The following is a 21363-nucleotide window of genomic DNA, read 5'->3' on the forward strand; positions in this document are numbered from 1 at the left end:
CTTTGACATCCTTCGTCAACTTGGCCCAAATCAGGCCAGATTTGGGTATAGCTATCATATAGACCGATCCGCCGATTTAGGGTCTCAGGCCCATAAAAGCCACATTTATTATCCGATTTTGCTGAAATTTGGGACAGTGAGTTAAGTTAAGCCCCTTGACATACTTCTGCAATATGGCACAGATCGGTGCTGATTTGGATATAGCTGCCATATAGACCGATCCTCCGATTTAGGGTCTTAGGGCCATAAAAGCCACATTTATTATCCGATTTTGCCAAAATTTTGAGAGCGTGAGTTTTCTTAGGCCCTTCGATATCCACCGTCAATTTGGCCTAGATCGGTCTAGATTTGGATATAGCTGCCATATATACCGATGCTCAGATTTAGGGTCTTAGGCCCATAAAAGCCACATTTATTATCCGATTATGCTGAAACTTGGGACAGTGAGTTGTGTTGGGTCCTTCGACATCCTTCGCCAATTTGGCCTAGATCGGTCCAGATTTGGAAATAGCTGCCATATAAACCGATCCTCCGATTTAGAGTCTTAGGACCATAAAAGCCACATTTATTATCCGATTTTGCTGAAATTTGGGACAGTGAGTTGTGTTAGGCCCTTGGACATTCTTCGTCAATTTGGCCCAGATAGGTCCAGATTTGGATATAGCTGCCATATAGACCGATCCTCCGAGGGTCTTAGGCCCATAAAAGGCGCATTTATTGTCCGATGTCGCCGAAATTTGGGACAGTGAGTTAAGTTAAACCCCTTGACATACTTCTGCAATATGGCACAGATCGGTACAGATTTGGATATAGCTGCCATATAGACCGGTCTCTCGGTTTTAGGTTTTGGGGCCATAAAATGAGATACCCTATTTTCGTCAACTCTCGGTTTTTTATTGAAAAATTGAAGCAGTTTTGCTAACATTTCCCCATACATTTGCGCCTTGATCATTATGAAGCAACTGGCGAATTGGTGGGTTGCCTTTTCTTTTTTTTTTTTTTTTTTGTTTTACAGCTTGATGTGAAAACTAATTTGTTAATGTAATAAAGCATCGAACAAATGCTTGTAAGGGAATCCTTGCTTATTTGCTATGCTTTCATTATGCTGCTGTGGAAATCCCTTGTGACAGTTACAACAGAAATCTTGGGATTATAGGCTAATTAAGATGTCCAAATATAGGCAACAACAAAAAAAAAAAAAAGCACGAAAGACAAAAACAATAACTTCTTAATAGACCACATCACAAGGAAATAAAATCCCCTCCACTTAGCATTAGAGCAAAAAAGGATAGAATAAAATATCATAGTGTATTGGGACCAAGGGACCAAAGAACGTTTAAATAGATTTGTTCCCCCCTCTGTGTCTTTGCCCCAACAAATAATGAGCAAAAAAAGAAAAAACATACTAACGCTGAATTTTGTTTTATTTCATTCTCTTCCCTTTTCCCCCAAACACAATCATCCCTGGTACTCAATCACAAAATAGATTCCAATGAAATCGATACCATGGACATCAGCGAGGACGTTGAGGATGAAAATGAGAATGAGCATGAGGGAGACCATGATAGAGGATTTCTTGATATGGATTACGTCATGATGGCAAAACATATTGCTTTGTCAGATGAGTCAACTAGTCGCGGGGGAGTAGTAGGAGCAGCAGCAGGAGAAGAAGAAACAATAAGGAATAGAATATGGTCGGAAACATCAGCAGCCACAGTGGAAATCGCATTGCCAGAGGCAACATTTCCATCATCAGCATCGTCATCGTTAATATCCACAAAGCATACATCGTCACCATCAGTGACACTGGTCACACCTTCAATGTCAACCGCAACAATGCGACACAGAAACAATCCCGCAGCGATGACAACAACAATAACGACAGCAACTGCTGCCGCTGCAGCTGTCTCAGCATCATCAACATCTGCTGTGGCAGCCTCAGCTCTATTATCATCAGCATCATTAGTTAATCAACGATTTAATGCAAACAAGACTCGTTTAGATGATTTATCATCTCTGTCATTGCTGAGTAGTCTAAATGACACATCTTCTGCAGACCCACAACTTGCCACATCTTCCATGTCCTTGTTGTCCTTGATGGCTGATGCTGCCAGCACCCCCACCCTCAGTCAGACCACCAGAAGTATGCATCCAGCCACTGTGGTTAGGATTAGAAACGATGAACAGAATATGCATAACACCAACAGTCATTTAACGGTTGACAATGTCAATGCAACAATTGTGGCAAGTGGAGGAGGTGAAGGCGGTGGAGCTGGTGGTGGTGGTGGAAGTGCCTCTTCACATCACCATTCCCACTATCACCATCATCATCAGGCAGTAAATACCTCTGCTTCTGCCACAACCTCCAACAGTCGCAACAACAGCAGCACCAATCTTGATTTGGCTGACAATGGCTTTATGATGAGTGCCTCGGGAAATATTGGTGGAGAAGGCCCCAAACTCAATGGCACTGGCACCACCCGCATATCGGCACGCAAAGTGGAGCACAAACATCTGCTGCCGAAATCCCACAAGACCGATGCACCTATGTTGAATTATATTTTCGATACATTCTCATCGGCTAACAAACATCATCATCATGATCAGAGGTAAGTGTCACATGTAGATATTAGCCTTTCAACTAATTTGTATAGAGCAGAGCTAAGCCGTGCTGTTGTTGCAACAAATCTAGGACCATTTAGTGAAAGGTGAAAATTTGTGGAAATCAATGTGGAAGGCTACGTATATGGCTTGGTATGGCAGTCAAGCCAGATATGCCAGAAATATTTAAATTATACAATAGTTTGGTTGTTACATTTATTATTTACAATATGTAATAAAACCATGAGGTTTTTTTTAGTTTATTAAGGCGCTTGCTTGCACTAAAGATCGTTAACACCATTTCCATTTTTCCCAGTCCAAATTTTGGATGTGGAATTCGAGTCAAAACTATTTAAACCTTATCTGAACAAAGATGAATCATAAGGGCAAACCCTGTATTCATATTTCTCATGCAATTTATGTCCCACATTTAACCGCTTCCCATGTAGCTTATATTTGTAAACTTTTGGCCAGCTGTGATCGTTAGCAAGCCACAGCTTTTGTGTATGTCTGCTAGAGAGCCATTGGCAAAAGTTGGGGGTTTAGACCGCGCGTCATGCATTGGGTATATACTGCAGTTGTCGGACCTATAATGCTATATGGTGTTGTGGTCTGATGGACTGCGTTTTAAAAGTCCACCTACTGCTCAATACCAAACGCATCAAAAGGATGTGATTTTTGTGCGGCACTGAGCACGACACCATCTGATGCACTGAATTTAATGCTACATCTAATGCCTCTGGACATTGTGGCTAGACAAGTTGCTGCGACCACTGTCGTGAGGCTAAAGGAGCTTTCTCATGTGGTCATGTGACTGCTGCGGACACAGTGTTCACCTTGATATAATGTCCGATGTTCCAGGCAGTGTGGATTACACCCTACCTGAGCCGCTTTTTGATAAAAATTATTGTACCACTATTCCCGATAGAACCGATATCTGTGGTAATAGAAGTTACACAGACTTCTGTACGGATGGTTCCAAACTAGACGACGAGCTGGTCTTTGGGGTGTACTCTGAAGATTTAGAACTGGCCATATCGAAAAGGTTACCCGACCACTGCAGTGTGTATCAAACGAACATCCTTCTCAGACAGCCAGGCAGCCATTAAATCCCTGGTGAACGTATTTTCTAAACACAAAAACCGCCCTCGACTGTCGCAGATCTCTCAACGAGATGACTGAACAGTTCAAAATTCACCTGTTCTGGGTGCCGGGCAACAGAGATATCTCAGGGAATTGTAAAGCGGACGAGCTTGCGAGACTAGGAACTACTCTACACTTTCCAGGCAAACTGGAATCTGTGGGTATTTGTCTAGTGACATCTAAGCTAAGTTTTCAGGACCAAGCCCGAAGGACAATGAATGATAGATGGCCGCAAAGAGAGGGCTGTGAGCATTCGAAAACTATGGGTCTAATCTAGACTGGAAGAGGTCTACCGGTTTGTTGTCCCTGGCTAGAAAAGACGTCTCAGACATTGTTTCCTTCATGACAGATCACTGTCTAATCGGAAAACATGCTGACAGACTGAAGGTTGTCAGCAAAGACTTTTGCAGAAGCTGTGAGGACATCGAAGAAGAAGAGACTATAGAACAACTTCTGTGTTTGTGTCTTGCACTTGCAGTCAGTAGGGGTTCCACTTTAGGTTCTCATTTCTTTGAGAACCTGTCTGATTTAGCGGATATGAACATTCGCAAGTGGTTGGGCTTTTTAAAGCGATCTGGTTGGTTCAACCGTGGGATCTAGAAGGCATTTTCCTCACTCTGTTCCTTTGGCATTACAATGGACGAAAACGTCTAAATGAGCCGGATGGCAGACTGCCACTTAATCCCAACCTAACCTAGATATAGCTCCCAAATATATATTCGTCAGATTTTGGGTAATTTGCAATTTTCTCGAAGAAACAGGCTTGTTAGCGAGCAAGGAATCGATTGGGCTTTATATTCTTAATTCCAACACTCCTGCGCACTATTGTAAGCATTATGTCAAATATGCAAATTATATTTCGCCGAAAAAAGTTTGCCTGTTCGTCAACAGAGGACATGGTATAGAGCTGATGCCATCCAACAGATCCAATCTCCCACAATAGCAAGTTAAAGTCAATGTTCTTAAAATCACTGTAAGTAAACGTCTTCTGATCATCCTCCATGGGAATGCCGAACATAAGTCATGCTTCGAGAATAAGGGTGCCGACAACTGATCATAAAGTTCCACATCAGATCTTGAACTCACAAAAACTAAGACGATAAGAGTTTCTATTGTTGTTGAATAGTGCGTAGGAGTGTTGGAATTACCAATATAAAGTCCAATCGATTCCATGCTCGTTAACAAGCCAGTTTCTTCGAGAACAATGCAAATTATCCAAAATCTGACGAACATATATGTGGGAGCTATATCTAGGTTATGTTAGGTTTTCAGTATACTAGAAGTTCATAATGCTTACAAATGCCCAAGGAAACTAGTAACTTCCACCATTGGAGCCAAAAAAACTGCTTATGTTAGCAGGAAATTTCAAGAGGCATTAAACAAAACAAGTAAGAGCGTGCTAAGTTCGGCCGGGCCGAATCTTATATACCCTCCACCATGGATCGTATTTGTCGAGTTCTTTTCCCGGCATCTCTTCTTTGGGAAAAAAGGATATAAGAAAAATTTCCTCTGCTATTAGAGCGATAACAAGATATGGTCCGGTTTGGACCACAATTAAATTATATGTTGGAGGCATGTGTAAAATGTCAGCCAATTCGAATAAGAATTGCGCCCTTTGGGGGCTCAAGAAGTAAAATAGAGAGATCGATTTATATGGGAGCTGTATCGGGCTATAGACCGATTCAGACCATAATAAACACGTATGTTGATGGTCATGAGAGAATCCGTCGTACAAAATTTCAGGCAAATCGGATAATAATTGCGACCTCTAGAGGCTCAAGAAGTCAAGATCCCAGATCGGTTTATACGACAGCTATATCAGGTTATGTACCGATTTGAACCATACTTGGCACAGTTGTTGGATATCATAACAAAACACGTCGTGCAAAATTCATTCAAATCGGATAAGAATTGCGCCCTCTAGAGGCTTAAGAAGTCAAGACCCAAGATCGGTTTATATGACAGCTATATCAGGTTATAGACCGATTTTAACCATTCTTGGCACAGTTGTTCGATATCATGACAAAATACGTCGTGCGAAATTTCAGTCAAATCGGATAAAAATTGCGCCCTTTAGAGGCTCAAGAAGTCAAGACCCAAGATCGGTTTATATGGCAGCTATATCAGGTTATGAACCGATTTGAACCATACTTAGCACAGTTGTTGGATATTGTAACAAAACACGTCGTGCAAAATTTCATTCTGATCGGATAAGAATTGCGCCCTCTAGAGGCTTAAGAAGTCAAGACCCAAGATCGGTTTATATGACAGCTATATCAGGTTATAGACCGATTTTAACCATTCTTGGCACAGTTGTTGGATATCATAACAAAGCACGTAGTGCCAAAATTTATTAAAATTGGATAAGAATTGCTCCCTCTAGAGGCTCAAGAAGTCAAGACCCAAGATCGGTTTATATGACAGCTATATAAGGTTATGAACCGATTTGAACCATACTTGGCACAGTTGTTGGATATCATAACAAAACACTTCGTGCAAAATTTCATTCTAATCGGATAAGAATTGCGCCCTCTAGAGGCTCAAGAAGTCAAGACCCCAGATCGGTTTATATGGCAGCTATATCAGGTTAAGGACCGATTTGGACCATACTTAGCACAATTATTGGATATTATAACAAAACACTTCGCGCAAAATTTCATTCCAATCGGATAAGAATTGCGCACTCTAGAGGCTCAGGAAGTCAAGACCCAAGATCGGTTTATATGGCAGCTATATCAGGTTATGAACCGATTTGAACCATACTTGGCGCAGTTGTTGGATATCATAACAAAACACGTCTTGCGAAATTTCATTCCAATCGGATAAGAATTGCGCACTCTAGAGGTTCAAGAAATCAAGAAACAAGATCGGTTTATATGGCAGCTATGTCAAAACGTGGACCGATATGGCCCATTTACAATACCAACCGACCTACACTAATAAGAAGTATTTGTCCAAAATTTCAAGCGGCTAGCTTTATTCCTTCGGAAGTTAGCGTGCTTTCGACAGACAGACGGACGGACGGACGGACGGACGGACAGACGGACGGACATGGCTAGATCGACATAAAATTTCACGACGATCAAGAATATGTATACTTTATGGGGTCTCACACGAATATTTCGAGTAGTTACTATCAGAATGACGAAATTAGTATACCCCCCATCTTATGGTGGAGGGTATAAAAATATACCTGGAGGCATATTAAGTCAAATGGAATAGGGGGAATAGCAGTTGATGATAATGTGGATTTGAATGCAATTAATGAAAGCTTTTGAATGATATCTCCACCAAGGCCCAGTATTAAATTTTATTACTCCGAATCAGCTTTTTGATGTCGGACACTTTGAACCATATGACATCATCGATGCCCTCAATTCAATTAAATCCAATGCTGTAGGATCTGATCTGATTGATTCTTAACTTTTAAAAGTAATATTTCCCCATATTCTGCCCTAAATTTTTTATTTCTTTAACAATATTATTGTATATTAAGGAGCTGCTATCCACAATCTTGGAAACTGGCAAGTAGTAGTCCCGGTATCGAAAAATAATCAAGAATCATTCTAAGGCGTTTGACTCTGTTGAATGTTCCGAATCTTCAACAAATCTGATTCATTTCTATCTTTCGAATCGTAGCCAATCTGTATCAGTTGGAAATCGTAGTTCTAGATGCCATCCAGTTTCTCTCTCTCCTTTTTTCTTTATACAGCAACTAGCTTACCCGGGCCCGATCCGCTGCGCTTTATTTTACTTTATATGAAACAAAAGTTTACTTGGAATATTTATTTTCGACAATTAAAGATCTTTTAGTGAAATACCATGCTAACTTGGCTAACAGTTTAACAATATAAGTGCCTTTATCTGAATCCCATACGATCTTTATTGGTCTACGAATTTAAGTTTGTATGTAAGGTATACTCCATTCTCAAAATACTTCATTTCAGCCCGATATTCTCATGATGTCTGAATTAGTGGTGTTTTCGGGGGAGAGGTGGTCCCCCAGATACCATTTATTTGAACCCCATATTTCCATTGGCTTAAGAGGAGTTTACAGGATGAGGCGTCCCCCAAACACATGGCCCCAAAATAGGTTTTCAAATTCGTTTTCTAATCTCAAATACCTTTCATTCGAGCCACATATTGGCATGGCATGACGTGTTTTGGGAAAGGGGTGATGCCCTAAATACATGGTCCTACATTTGGATAAAAAATTCGTATTCTACTTCCAAATAACTTTATTTGAGCCCCACATTGCGATGGTCAGTAAGAAATTGCTGTTTGTGGGGTTTTTTGAGAAAGGGGTAGACCCCAGAAAATTGGTCCCGAAAATGGGTTTCAATGCTTGCTCTACCCTCCAATACCTTTCATTTAAGCTCCACATTGACATGGTGGGTAAATATGCCCGATTTAAGAGTGTTTTGGGGACTGGGGTGGTCCCCCAAACACTAAGCCCGGAAAATATATCAGCAACGTGCTGTGTTCTCATATATCTATATATTATTTATTTGAACCCCATATTGCCATTGCCCTCGAAATTGGATATCAAATTCGTTTTCTAATCTCATTTAAACTCCTTATTGCAAAAGTCAGCAAATATGTCCGGTTTGGGGTATTGGCCCCCAAAAACTATGAATATTTAGTTCCACTCTCTTTAAGACCCAAATTGTCTTGGTGAGCAAATACGTCCTATTTAGGGGATGTTATGGTGGTGGGACATCCGCTAGACAGTTGGCCCCTAATGTTGATATCAGATACGTGGTCTACTCCCATATACCTTTAATTTGAGCCTCATATTTCCATAGTCGGCTAACATGATCGGCTTGGGGGGTGTTTTGGGGGTTGGGCGGCCACTCAGTGAGTTGGCCTTGAAAATATATATCGGATTCGTGTTCCACTTTAAAAACCCTCTTATTTGAGCCTCATATTGAAATTGTCAGAAAATACTTACTATTTAGGTGGTGTTGTGGGAGTGGGGTGGCCCCATAGACACTTTTCCCTAATATTGATATCAAATTCGTGCTTTACTCCCAAAGACCTTTCATTTGAGCCCCATATTGCTATGGTCGTAAATGTGTCCCCTTTGGGGGATGTTTTTGGTGAGAGGCGGCCCCCAAAACACTTGGTCCCATATTTGGATATCAGATTCGAATTCTACACTAAAATACCTTTTATTTAAGCCCCATATTGCCATGGTCAGTAAATAAGTCCTGTTTGGGGGGTGTTTTTTAGGGAAGGGGTGGACCCCCAGAAACGTGGTCCCACATTTGGATATCAGATTCGTATTCTACTCGCAAATACCTTTCATTTGAGTCCCATATTGCCATGGTCGGTAAATATGTCCGATTTAGGGGTGCTTTGAGGCTTGAGGTGGTCCTCCTAGCACTTTATTCGACAATTGGATATCACCACGGGGTCATTATGCACCATCTGTGAAAATTTCAAGAAAATCGGTTCAACCGTTTCTGAGTCTATAAGGAACACACAAACATACAAACAAATAAACAAACCTACAAACAGAAATTGATTTTTTTATATAAGATGATCTTCCTAAAACAGTTGCAGAGTTCTGTTTCTCATATGTATGCCGATGATGTTCAACTGTATATAAGCATATCTGCTCAATAACGACCTTGACAGTATTAATGTGTGGGCGAATGCGGATGGCCTTGTATTGAATCCCTCGAATTCACAATGCATAGCCATTTCCAGAAATCGCACAACATTGCCGCCAAATATTAACTTTGCAATTAATGATGCTGCAATCGAAATGGTGACCTCAACGAGTAATCTTGGCGTAGTTTTTGATGATAAGTTATCATGGGTTAATCATATTAACTCGTCAGTTGGCAAGACGTATGGTGTAGATATGGCTTCCACTTTGTACTTATAGCGTTGGAGTAGGGTATTATACAGTTGGCATTGTCCGAGTTTTGCCTTTCCTTACTGGTTTATATATAAAAAAAAAAAGTTTTTCCCTCCATCCTATAGTCTTTGGCAAAAATCATTCTGAATCAAGCCACAGAGAATATCTCAATGAAAAGCTGAGTGAAAATGCCTTACTTTTTAAAGGGAATTCCTTCAAATTCCCTCTTGAACTCATTTTACATTCCCCAATTATCTGTGGGCCAAACAGCTGCTATGGCTTGCATGAGTAAATCCCAAAGAAGAAAGAAAATGGAAAGCTTAATGATTTAATTACACATTCTCATTTTTGGAAAAAGTGCCAGTAAAGCTCCTTACATATTCCACAAAACATATTCCAACAAATCTGCCTTCTCACTCCCTATCTACCCCTAAGAGGTGTTCTGGTTTCATTGCTGAACTCGCACAAGACATCCCCTACATGGATGTTAAAACGATAGCCTTTGATGTGTAATAATGAAGCTGGAAACAAGAGATTCACATGCATACATGAAACACTAAAATATACACGAGAAAATACTATTTTAAACATTCATCAAAAGACTGGTAACTTTTATTCGCAGCGGTTGGTTAGTAAACTGGCTCGTTTAATATCCACCTACACAAATATGCCGTGAATGGCGCATGTGTGTGTCTTCTTCCGACCATAGGACTTACATCTCAGCAATGAAAACCAGCATTGCAAAAAAAGTCTAATGTCTGTAAAACATCCTTACAAAAGACTTCATATACATTCAATTGGATGTTACAACCATACATTTTAACAGACCTGTACATAAAATTCGGCAATAACGAGGTACGCAGCATTGTGCCTACGTGGAAGTACGAGTACAGGAAGTTTCGTGTTTTGTTGGAAAGGAAATTGAAATTCTTATTCATTATCTTTGACAGGGCGAAAACGTTTACTATTTTCCTGTACCCATGCAAGACGGCTGCTGAGTACCGTCGATTGTTTAAACAGCCAGTCATACGGTAGTTGTAATCTTTAAAGTTGTATATTGCAAGTTGACACGCCTATAATTCAATCCCATGGCAGCTGGTTGTACGCACCGGATTGACCCGATGGAATACTTCATCGGCAAGGGCTGCCGCCTCAGTGTACGTGTTCGTCCTTTTTTTGCCAGAGGACGTGCCTTCTCCGCACTTCTTCTGTTTTGTGCTGGGATTGAAAAGAACTCCGGACCCTGGTTCAGTTCGGTTTGCCACAACCGCCTCCATCATTGGTCGGTGTCTGTGAGGTGTAACCGGTGCATGGAGTGGGTATATTTCCGACCTTGCTCTGGCCTTACATCTCTACGGGAGTATAGTCATACTGAATATGTTGCAAGGTGCTGTGCGAACATAGACAGCAGTGGTTTAAAAGCGTCGTCGTCGCCTTCTGCGTGGTTGTCGCCTTCTGCGTCATTGTCGCCTTCTGCGTCATTGTCGCCTTCTGCGTCGTCGTCGCCTTCTGCGTCGTCGTTGCCTTCTGCGTCGTCGTCGCCTTCTGCGTCGTCGTCGTCGCCTTCTGCGTCGTCGTCGCCTTCTGCGTCGTCGTCGCCTTCTGCGTCGTCGTCGCCTTCTGCGTCGTCGTCGCCTTCTGCGTCGTCGTCGCCTTCTGCGTCGTCGTCGCCTTCTGCGTCGTCGTCGCCTTCTGCGTCGTCGTCGCCTTCTGCGTCGTCGTCGCCTTCTGCGTCGTCGTCGCCTTCTGCGTCGTCGTCGCCTTCTGCGTCGTCGTCGCCTTCTGCGTCGTCGTCGCCTTCTGCGTCGTCGTCGCCTTCTGCGTCGTCGTCGCCTTCTGCGTCGTCGTCGCCTTCTGCGTCGTCGTCGCCTTCTGCGTCGTCGTCGCCTTCTGCGTCGTCGTCGCCTTCTGCGTCGTCGTCGCCTTCTGCGTCGTCGTCGCCTTCTGCGTCGTCGTCGCCTTCTGCGTCGTCGTCGCCTTCTGCGTCGTCGTCGCCTTCTGCGTCGTCGTCGCCTTCTGCGTCGTCGTCGCCTTCTGCGTCGTCGTCGCCTTCTGCGTCGTCGTCGTCGGACTATGTGACCCCTCCCCGATCTGTCCCGTGCGGCTTTCTTCGTCGTCGTTGCCTTCTGCGTCGTCGTTGCCTTCTGCGTCGTCGTTGCCTTCTGCGCCGTCCTCGTCGCCTTCTGCGTCCTCGTCGCCTTCTGCGTCCTCGTCGCCTTCTGCGTCCTCGTCGCTTTCAGGGTCGCCGTGGCCTTCTTCGTCCTTTCGGACTATGTGACCCCTCCCCGACCTCTGCCTTGCGGCAATATACGCAACAGCTGCATCCCAGCCCCAATATTGCCAGGCCAGTGACGGGAAATGTATAATTTTTGCAATTGAATTGCAACTGTCTCCGTGGCAAGATCAATGAGATTGTGGATTTTATGAGTCGGAAGAACATATTCATCGCAGTGATCCAGGAGACAAAGCTGGCCAACAACTGCAGCTTGCACAGTTGTCACGGATACAATGTGCTATATAAGGATTGCAAGTGTGGGATTGACTTTCATGATACCATCTCGCCTGCGCCTGGCGCTAGTGACTCCTGCATGGAGTGCATGGAGATAGCAGTCAGGTCCGGTACTGCCGAGATGTATTGGGCTACTATCTGGCCATAATGTCTGGTGGTAGGGGACTTAAATGCCCATCACATTTCATGGCATTCTCCCCTAGGTAACGACCAGCATGGCATAGTTTTGTCAGAGCAGATTGAAGGCTGCATGGTGAATGTGGATGCCCCCACTAGGATAACAAGGAGGTGCTGCTGCTCGCCAGACATTTCCATTGCATCCGCTGATCTTCTGAGTGACGTATCCTGGCAAGCCGTCATCTCTTTGGGGTCAGACCACCTCCCCTTAATTCTCATCATCGACCGACCACCCGACTTCATAATCTCTGAGCGCCAGACGTTTATCAATCAGAAGAAGGCCGATTGGGCTGGCTTCAGTGAGTACACCAATTGCCGCTTCAGTGAACTGACACCATTGAGCGGAGCGGAGTTTCAGTGAGATGCCGGGCGGCACCGGCTCTGGCACAAATTCTAAGTGCCTATGATGCTCGATATGACAAGGCCACCATGTTCCCGCGGCGATCGGTCGTATAGACCGGATCAAGCTTGCTCACCTACAGGAGCTTGACGGCGCAGGTAGTGGTACTCGCAGACGAGTGTGATGGGATTCGTTGTACGGACCCCACTAACTCCGGAATCAGCGAGCTGAATCTGAAAATAAACCGAGTAGTCAAAGAACATAGGCGGAATTTGCGGCTGGCACACTTGGAGCAATGTAACTTGGGCATCGGTTTAGGCAAGTTGTGGTCTACTGTTAAGTCACTCTCGAACCCCGGTAGACGGGATGACAGGACCTCAGTCATTTTTGCCAAAGTAACCATGACTGATCTGAAGAGATGCGCCAGGTTGTTGAACTCATTGTCATGTCAATTTATTGTGTAGTAAGGTTTTCCTGTTTTCGGAATAAAAATGACCTTCGTGTCCCTCCATCCCACAGGTATATATGACATGCTGATTCAAGCAGAGTAGCCGAGTTGGTGGCGTGCATGAATTACCAGTGCAGGGGTCGTGGGTTCGTGGGTTGTCGCTGAATCTGTAAAGGACTGCCACTCCTCCTAAACTTGAAACCTAAACCTATATCTCCCTAAGCCAGGGAACCAGTCTATCAGATACAGCTTGTAATTCAACCGGTGATACATCATCAGGGCCTGGCGACTTTCAGGAGTCAAAACTTCTTATCGCCTAAAGGGTTTTCGGCTCAGACACAATTTCCCTAATGGTCTCCGACAAAAGTATATCAGTGACAACCTTTTCTGGCGCCCTTCTTGCCCGTTAGAGGATTTCCCGGGAAATGTGTATCAACGAGTGGCTCTAGTGTTTCCTTGTAATTCAGCCGGTGATAAATCTTCAGACCGTGGCGACTTAAGGGAGTCAACTTCTTATCGCCCAAAGGATTTTCGGCTCAGACACAATTTCCCTAACGGCCTCCGACGAATGCATATCAGTGACAACCTCTTCTGGCGCCCTTCTTGCCCGTTAGAGGATTTCCCGGGAAATGTGCATCAACGAGTAGCTCTAGTGTTTCCTCACTAGACATTGTCTATACATTGTCTAACTTCTGAATATACCCCACCGTAATAGGTCTCGAGGACAGAATCCTCCTTAGCCTAAAGGCCTTAGATGTATCCTCCACGGAGCTGCGGAATTCTACCCAGGATTTGTTCTGAGCCTTTCTCAGCTCGCCCTTATATTTTCTCAGCCTTATTTTCTTTTCGTTCTTTAATTGGCTATGACGGAATATTTGTTCCACTAGCCGAACGTAGAATAGCGTCCCAAGCGCCTCGATTTTCTGCGCTCATTCTAAAATCTCTGACACCAAGTTTCGAGGTGTCTCCCATAACTTGATCTTTCCATCGGGCTTTTGGTCTTCCCGGTTTGCGTCTACCACCGTGTTTGCTTTCAAAAGACTTCTTTGCTGGAGCTTCTTCATCCATTCTGACAACATGACCTAGCCAACGCAGCCGTTGTATTTTGATGCGTGTAACTATGCTATCGTCGTCATACAGCTCGTGGTTCATACGTCGCCTTTATTTTTCGTTAACGTAAACTGCTCCATATATTTTACGAAGAATCTTTCTCTCAAATACGCCAAGCACTGCCTCATGTTCTTTCACAAGTACCCATGCTTCAGAACCATATAACAGCACGGGTAGTATCAGTGTCTTGTAAAGTGTAGTCTTCGTCTGTCGAGAGGTGGCCTTGTTTCTAAACTGCTTACTTAGTCCAAAGTTCTCAGCCTTATAGATGTCCCAATCGTGTGGTGCTCTTGTGGCTCTTGCTCTGTTGAAGAGTTATCTGCAGTCCTTCATTGGACAAACCAGCTCCGGCGAGTCTTTCAGGGCCTTCGTGATCCGCTTGACCAATATGTCTATATCCCTCGCAGTTTCCACTTCTTTATCTGGTCTTGAACGGATAGACGCCCAGATTTTGTGCCGAAATTTATGCCATTCCGCCTTTCTTCCGTTTAGCCGAGGGACTACTTCTGCAGCATTTTCTCCATTTAATTATGATTTCAAAAATTTTCACAATGATCCCATGCAGCACACATTGCTTCATTCATATTTGGTATGATGATTTCCACAACGCATATACTGATATTTACCTTGCGGAGATTCTTAGCACTTGCATGTGCTGTCAAACAGAACACATGTTCTGGCCATTGTGTTTCAAATAAATATGCGATATGCGATATGCAAGTGAATAAATGCAGAAGTCAGCCAAAAAAAACAAAAAAACAAAAAAAAACCAGAAAAATGCAGGAAAGCGCAAAAAATAAACAAGCAAAGCAAAGAGCTTTTTGCACAGCATAATATACACTCCACGAATGAAATCCATTTGTTCAGCTCCGTTTCGGTTTCCGTTTCGTTGTACACAAAATTTCAATGACCGACTTTCTAGCATGTCACTGACAAATGGCCACTGAAATGGATTTTTTCAGTTTTCCTATATTCCACTTCCCTCCTCTACACTCCTCGTTTTGCCTAAATTTTCCTAACTGTGAAATAATATCAAATTTTTTTCCTCTTGGTCAAAACCGGATTCAGGCATCATCAAACCCTGTTTGTTGCTCGGTGGGTTGGAAAGTGTAAACACAGACACTAAAGCATCTCCGAATGTAGGTCATCATGGTTAAGTTCATCTCTGGAGCAGAAGAGCATGTCACTGAAAGTGAAATTATTTTATCTTGAAATTTTGCAAAGGTGAAAAACTTTAAATGCTTTGCGAGGAAGCCATTTGAGAAGTACTTGGCTTGTTTAAAGAGTTAATGATGAGTGGCATTATGATAAAATTAATTCACTTAACATCAAATATCATAGAATCATTTAAGAGAAAGATATATAAAAGAACACAAAAAATATATATTTTTGATTCTCTGGACATTCTTAGTCCTTCTAGTTATGTCCGCCCATCCGTCTGTCGTCCCATAGCAATCGAACATGTTTAGCTTTTACTTACTTTACTATAATTGGCTATATAACAGAACATTTGTTCCACTAACCGAACATGGAACGTGTCTCGATCTTCTGCGCTCATTCTAAAATCTCTAACACCAAGGTGGTCGAGGTGTCTCCCAGCACTTGATCTTTCCATCAGGCTTTTGGTCTTCCCAGTTTGCGTGTACCACCGTGTTTACCTTCAAAAGACTTCTTTGCTGGAGCTTCCTCATCCATTCTGACAACATGACCTAGCCAACGCTCGTCATACAGATCGTGGTTTATACATCGCCTATATGCTCCATTAACGCAAAATGGTCCATATATATTTTACGAAGAATCTTTCTCTCAAACACTCCAAGTAATGCCTCGTCTGCTTTCATATGTACCCATTCCTCAGTACCATATAACAGCACGGGTAGTATCAGTGTCTTGTAAAGTGTAGTCTTCGTCTGTCGAGAGGTGGCCTTGTTTCTAAACTGCTTACTTGGTCCAAAGTATCATCTGTTTGCCTGTATTATTCTTCGCTTTATCTCAAAATTGGAGTCATTCGTTTCGGTTACGTCGGTGCCGAGTTAGATAAAGTTTCTGACTATCTCAAAGTTGTGGTTGCCAACTTTCTCCATTTCTTTATCTGCTCGGTTGTACAAGGCGTTTTGGGAGTTGAAACCATCCATTTCGTCTTATCTCCATTTACTGCCAGACCCATTTTCACTGACTCTCTTTCGATTCTTTCAAAGGCTGCAGTTACTACTTCCGGTGACCGACCTATCGATATCGTCAGCATAGGCAAGTAGCATGTGCTCTCTTGTGATTAGTGTGCCATATCTATTCACTTCTGCATCTCGTATAATCTTCTCCAGCAGGATATTAAAGAGATCACACGATAGGCTGTCTCTTTGTCTGAAACCTTGTTTGGTATTAAATGGTTCCGAGAGATTCTTTCCTATTCTTACTGAGGAACGCATATGAGCAAGTGTCATCCTACAGAGTCTTATTAATTTTGCAGGGATACCAAATACCTTGAACGTAAAGGAGTATCGAAAGCGGCTTTGAAGTCAACAAAGTGATGGTAGGTGTTGATTTGTCCTTCTCGGGTCTTTTACAGAATTTGGCGCAGTGTGAATATCTGGTCCAGGGTGGATTTGCCAGGTCTAAAGCCGCACTGATAGGGCCCAATTATCTCATTGACTTTAGGTTTTAATCTTTCACACAATACTCCCGAGAGTATCTTGTATGCGATGGGAAGGAAACTTATTCCTCTGTAGTTGGCACATTCCGTCTTGTCTCCTTTCTCGGTACGGGACATAGTATGCTGAGGTTCCAATCATCGGGTATGCGTTCTTCTAGCCAGATTGCGCGGACGAGCTGATGCATACGCCTTATTAGCGTGTCGCCTCCGGTCTTAAATAGTTCAGCGGTAACCCGTCGGCTCTTGCTGCCTTGTTGTTCTTTAGTCGGGTCACAGCTACTTGGACCTGATTCTGACTAGTAGGTAACCATTCTATACCATCATCAGGGATTGGTTCTACGGTATCCTCTTCGCCGCCAACGTCGGACACTAGCAGTTGGGTAAAATTTTCTTTCTATATCCTCAGTTTGTTATCTGTGTCAGTTACTAGATTTCCTTCTTTGTCTCTGCTGGAGGATGTGCCTGCACCAAAGCCAACGGTTTGATGTTTAATTCTTTGGTTGTTGTTGTTGTTGTTGTAGCAGTGTGTTGTACACTGAGGCGGCAGCTCTTGCCGATGAATGATTCCATCGGGTCAATCCGGTACGTACAACCAGCTGCCATGGGATTTCTTATTCTTTGGTAGAATTTCCGGACTTTATTCTGACTCCTGTACATCTCAATTCGCTCACACTCAAGTCTTTCCATTTCCTCCGGTATAGACATTTCTCCTCTCTCCTAGAATTTCCGGACTTCATACTGATTCCTGTACATCTCAAATCGCGCACACTCACGTCTTTCCATTTCCTTTTTCTTTCTGCCGAATAGACGTTTCTCCTCTCTCCTTTTCTCCCGATACCTCTCCTTCATCTGGCCCATTGCCAATGATTCAGTAGCAGTAGTCTTGCTCTATATACCGCATTCTTGGCAACAGCACAATCTCGACACTCTTGGTCGTAGCATGGGTTTCTTGGAGGAGGCTTCCGGTACCCATGTACGGATTTCGCGGCATTTTCCATGAAGTGGGCAATAGTTTGCCACTGCGCCATTATATCATCGGAACAAGGAGTGCTTTCATCAAGCAGTTGGGTCAGTCGAATGAAGTGTGCAGCTGCCATTTGTTGTGTTTACAGCTTTTCAATGACCAGCTTTCTTGCAGTGTCAGATCGTACTTTCCTCGCCATGTTCAAACGGGCGCGAACCTTTGCTGCAACATGGTAATTATCTGAATCTATATTCGCTCCATCGTACAACTAACACGCTGAATGCCTTCCAGCTATCGCAACGTGATCAATTTGGTTGCTCTTGTTTTGATCGGGTGACAGCCATTTGGCTTTGTGAATATTTTTATGTTGAAATCTGGTGCTACTAACTACCGTGTTTTTTGGCGCGGCGAAATCTTTCAGCCTCAACCCATTACTGGACGTTATCTCGTGTAGGCCAAACTTTCCGACTATTGGACCAAAAATGTCTTCCTTCCCTATCTTCGCATTAAAATCTCCCAGAACGATTTTAATATCATGGACGGGGCAGCGGTCATATTCTCTCTCTAGGCGTTCGTAGAAAATATCCTTGGTCTGGTCGTCTTTGTCTTCCGTCACAAAATCCACAGCCTCGTGTTATGGCAGCTATGGTATAGTTCACCGTTTGGTGTTGTAGTGACGCCATTCCCAATCCATCGCACATCCTGTAAGGCGGAAATATCTCCCTTGTACTTCTCTAATTTTTCCGCCAGCGCACCTTCTCTATAAAGAGTGCGGACATTCCAGGTGCAGATTCGCAAATCATGATCCTTTTTCGTTTGCGTGGGTCGTCAATGTCGGGGGGGGGGGGGGGTCCGTTTTTACTATGTAAAGCTTGCCGCTTGAAATCATTGGGTCATTGGGGATTGCAAATCGGTGAAGATGTGGATGTAGCTCCCACATATGGTAGTCCTCCGACTTGACTTATTGAGGCATTACAAGCCGCTATTGGTATTCGATTGGGCTAAATTTTTGTATGTGTTGTGCTGTTACCACTTCCAACATTTGTGCCATGTCTGGTTGCAATCGGTCTATAACCGATCCTGGTTCGGCTCTTAGAACCTTTAATGTTTGCCTGGTTTGGCCGAAGTTTGGTACTTGGAATAAAATTATGTCCTCCAACTAGATGTATTTTGTGTACCTTTGTAGCAGAATTCATGGTGGTGTATTCCCAAGACTCGGCCCGGCAGAATTTAGCACATGGTTTATTTTATTGTACGTTTAAAGCGTTATAAACGCCCACTTTATTTTATTAATTTAAAAATTTCCATGTTTAATTTTTTTTTCTACAACTATTAAATTTTGTGCAATGGTGCCCTGTTGTGAAACCACAAATTTTGTCTGCCACAAAACCTCTGAACATGAGAAGCCTTATATTATGATTTCTTTTTTGATAAAAGTTTATTTTATTATTTTTGCATTTTGACTTTTTGCTGGAGAGATAAGGTTTCCTGGCTTTAAAATTTTATTTATGTTCAACTTAACAACGCTGGCAAATGCTAAAGCAATTTAAGCACCTGAAAGATGAAAATATATGCGAACGTATTTAAAACACTTTTGGCTTGATATGTTAAACGGATGAACATTTTTCCTGCATTCACCATGGCATCCCTTGGGAAACAGAAATGATGGACATGTACTCTCCTTGGCACACACACACACACACGCACTTACTTATATTTGATAACAGTTTTCCTTAACACAAGACCTTAGCATGTAAATAATTGCACCATGGTTCCAACTGGCACATAAATGTCCAAAAAACAAGTAAAAGCGTGCCAAGTTCGGCCGGCCCAAATCTTATATACCCTCCATCATGGATCGCATTTGTCGAGTTCCTTTCCCGGTGTCTGTTTTTGGGTAAACAAATAATATTGGATAAGACCTGTTATGCTAATGGAGCTATATCAAGTTATGGTCCGATTCGGACCAAAATGGAATGAATGTTGGAGACCACAGTAGAAGTCATTTTGTAAAATTTCAGCCAAATCGAATAAGGATTTCGCCCTTTAGGGGCTCAAAAAGTAAAATAGGGAAATCGTTTTATTAGGCTATAGACCGATTCAGACCATATTTGACACGTATGTTGAAGGTCATGGGAGAAGCCGTTGTACAAAATTTCACTCAAATCAGATAATAATTGCGCCCTATAGAGGCTCAAGAAGTCAAAATCCCAGATCGGTCTATATGACAGCTATATCGGGTTATAAACCGATTTGAACCATACTTTGCACAGTGGTTGAAAGTCACAACGAAATACGTCGTGCAAAATTTCAGCAAAATCGGATAGGATTTGCGCTCTCTAAAGGCCCTAGAAGTCAAGACCCCACAACGGTTTTAATGATAGCGATATCTGGTTATGCATCGAAGGACGGACGGAAGGACGGACGGAAGGACGGACGGAAGGACGGACGGAAGGACGGACGGAAGGACGGACGGAAGGACGGACGGAAGGACGGACGGAAGGACGGACGGAAGGACGGACGGAAGGACGGACGGAAGGACGGACGGAAGGACGGACGGAAGGACGGACGGAAGGACGGACGGAAGGACGGACGGAAGGACGGACGGAAGGACGGACGGAAGGACGGACGGAAGGACGGACGGAAGGACGGACGGAAGGACGGACGGAAGGACGGACGGAAGGACGGACGGAAGGACGGACGGAAGGACGGACGGAAGGACGGACGGAAGGACGGACGGAAGGACGGACGGAAGGACGGACGGAAGGACGGACGGAAGGACGGACGGAAGGACGGACGGAAGGACGGACGGAAGGACGGACGGAAGGACGGACGGAAGGACGGACGGAAGGACGGACGGAAGGACGGACGGAAGGACGGACGGAAGGACGGACGGAAGGACGGACGGAAGGACGGACGGAAGGACGGACGGAAGGACGGACGGAAGGACGGACGGAAGGACGGACGGAAGGACGGACGGAAGGACGGACGGAAGGACGGACGGAAGGACGGACGGAAGGACGGACGGAAGGACGGACGGAAGGACGGACGGAAGGACGGACGGAAGGACGGACGGAAGGACGGACGGAAGGACGGACGGAAGGACGGACGGAAGGACGGACGGAAGGACGGACGGAAGGACGGACGGAAGGACGGACGGAAGGACGGACGGAAGGACGGACGGAAGGACGGACGGAAGGACGGACGGAAGGACGGACGGAAGGACGGACGGAAGGACGGACGGAAGGACGGACGGAAGGACGGACGGACGGAAGGACGGACGGAAGGACGGACCGAAGGTCAGACGAAAGGACGGACCGAAGGGCGGACGGACGGACGGTTGGACGGTCGGATGGACATGGCTAGATCGAATATGGGGTCTCAGGAGTTACAAACGGAATGACGAAATCAGTATATATACTCCCATCCTATAGTAGAGGGTATAAAAATAGTTTTTGGAGAAATATACAAAATTTTCTTTATTTTGGCAATTTTAGATTCTGAAGCAAAAAACTTCTGATAGTTAGAGACAGTTTGGCCAATTTTATTCAATAT

At 43.9% G+C, this 21363-nt stretch overlaps 1 protein-coding gene across 1 annotated transcript in view; it reads left to right on the top strand.

The window, feature by feature from the left end:
* The window catches only part of LOC106091165 (uncharacterized), a 224386-nt gene that overhangs the window by 151540 nt on the left and 51483 nt on the right, over nucleotides 1–21363 (top strand). The window contains exon 4 of the mRNA XM_059368210.1: nucleotides 1487–2609. Within this exon, the coding sequence (XP_059224193.1) occupies nucleotides 1487–2609 (1123 nt within the window). The remainder of the gene's footprint in view (nucleotides 1–1486; nucleotides 2610–21363) is intronic.

This window comes from Stomoxys calcitrans, chromosome 1 (genome assembly GCF_963082655.1).
Source record: "Stomoxys calcitrans chromosome 1, idStoCalc2.1, whole genome shotgun sequence".
NCBI lineage: Eukaryota > Metazoa > Arthropoda > Insecta > Diptera > Muscidae > Stomoxys > Stomoxys calcitrans.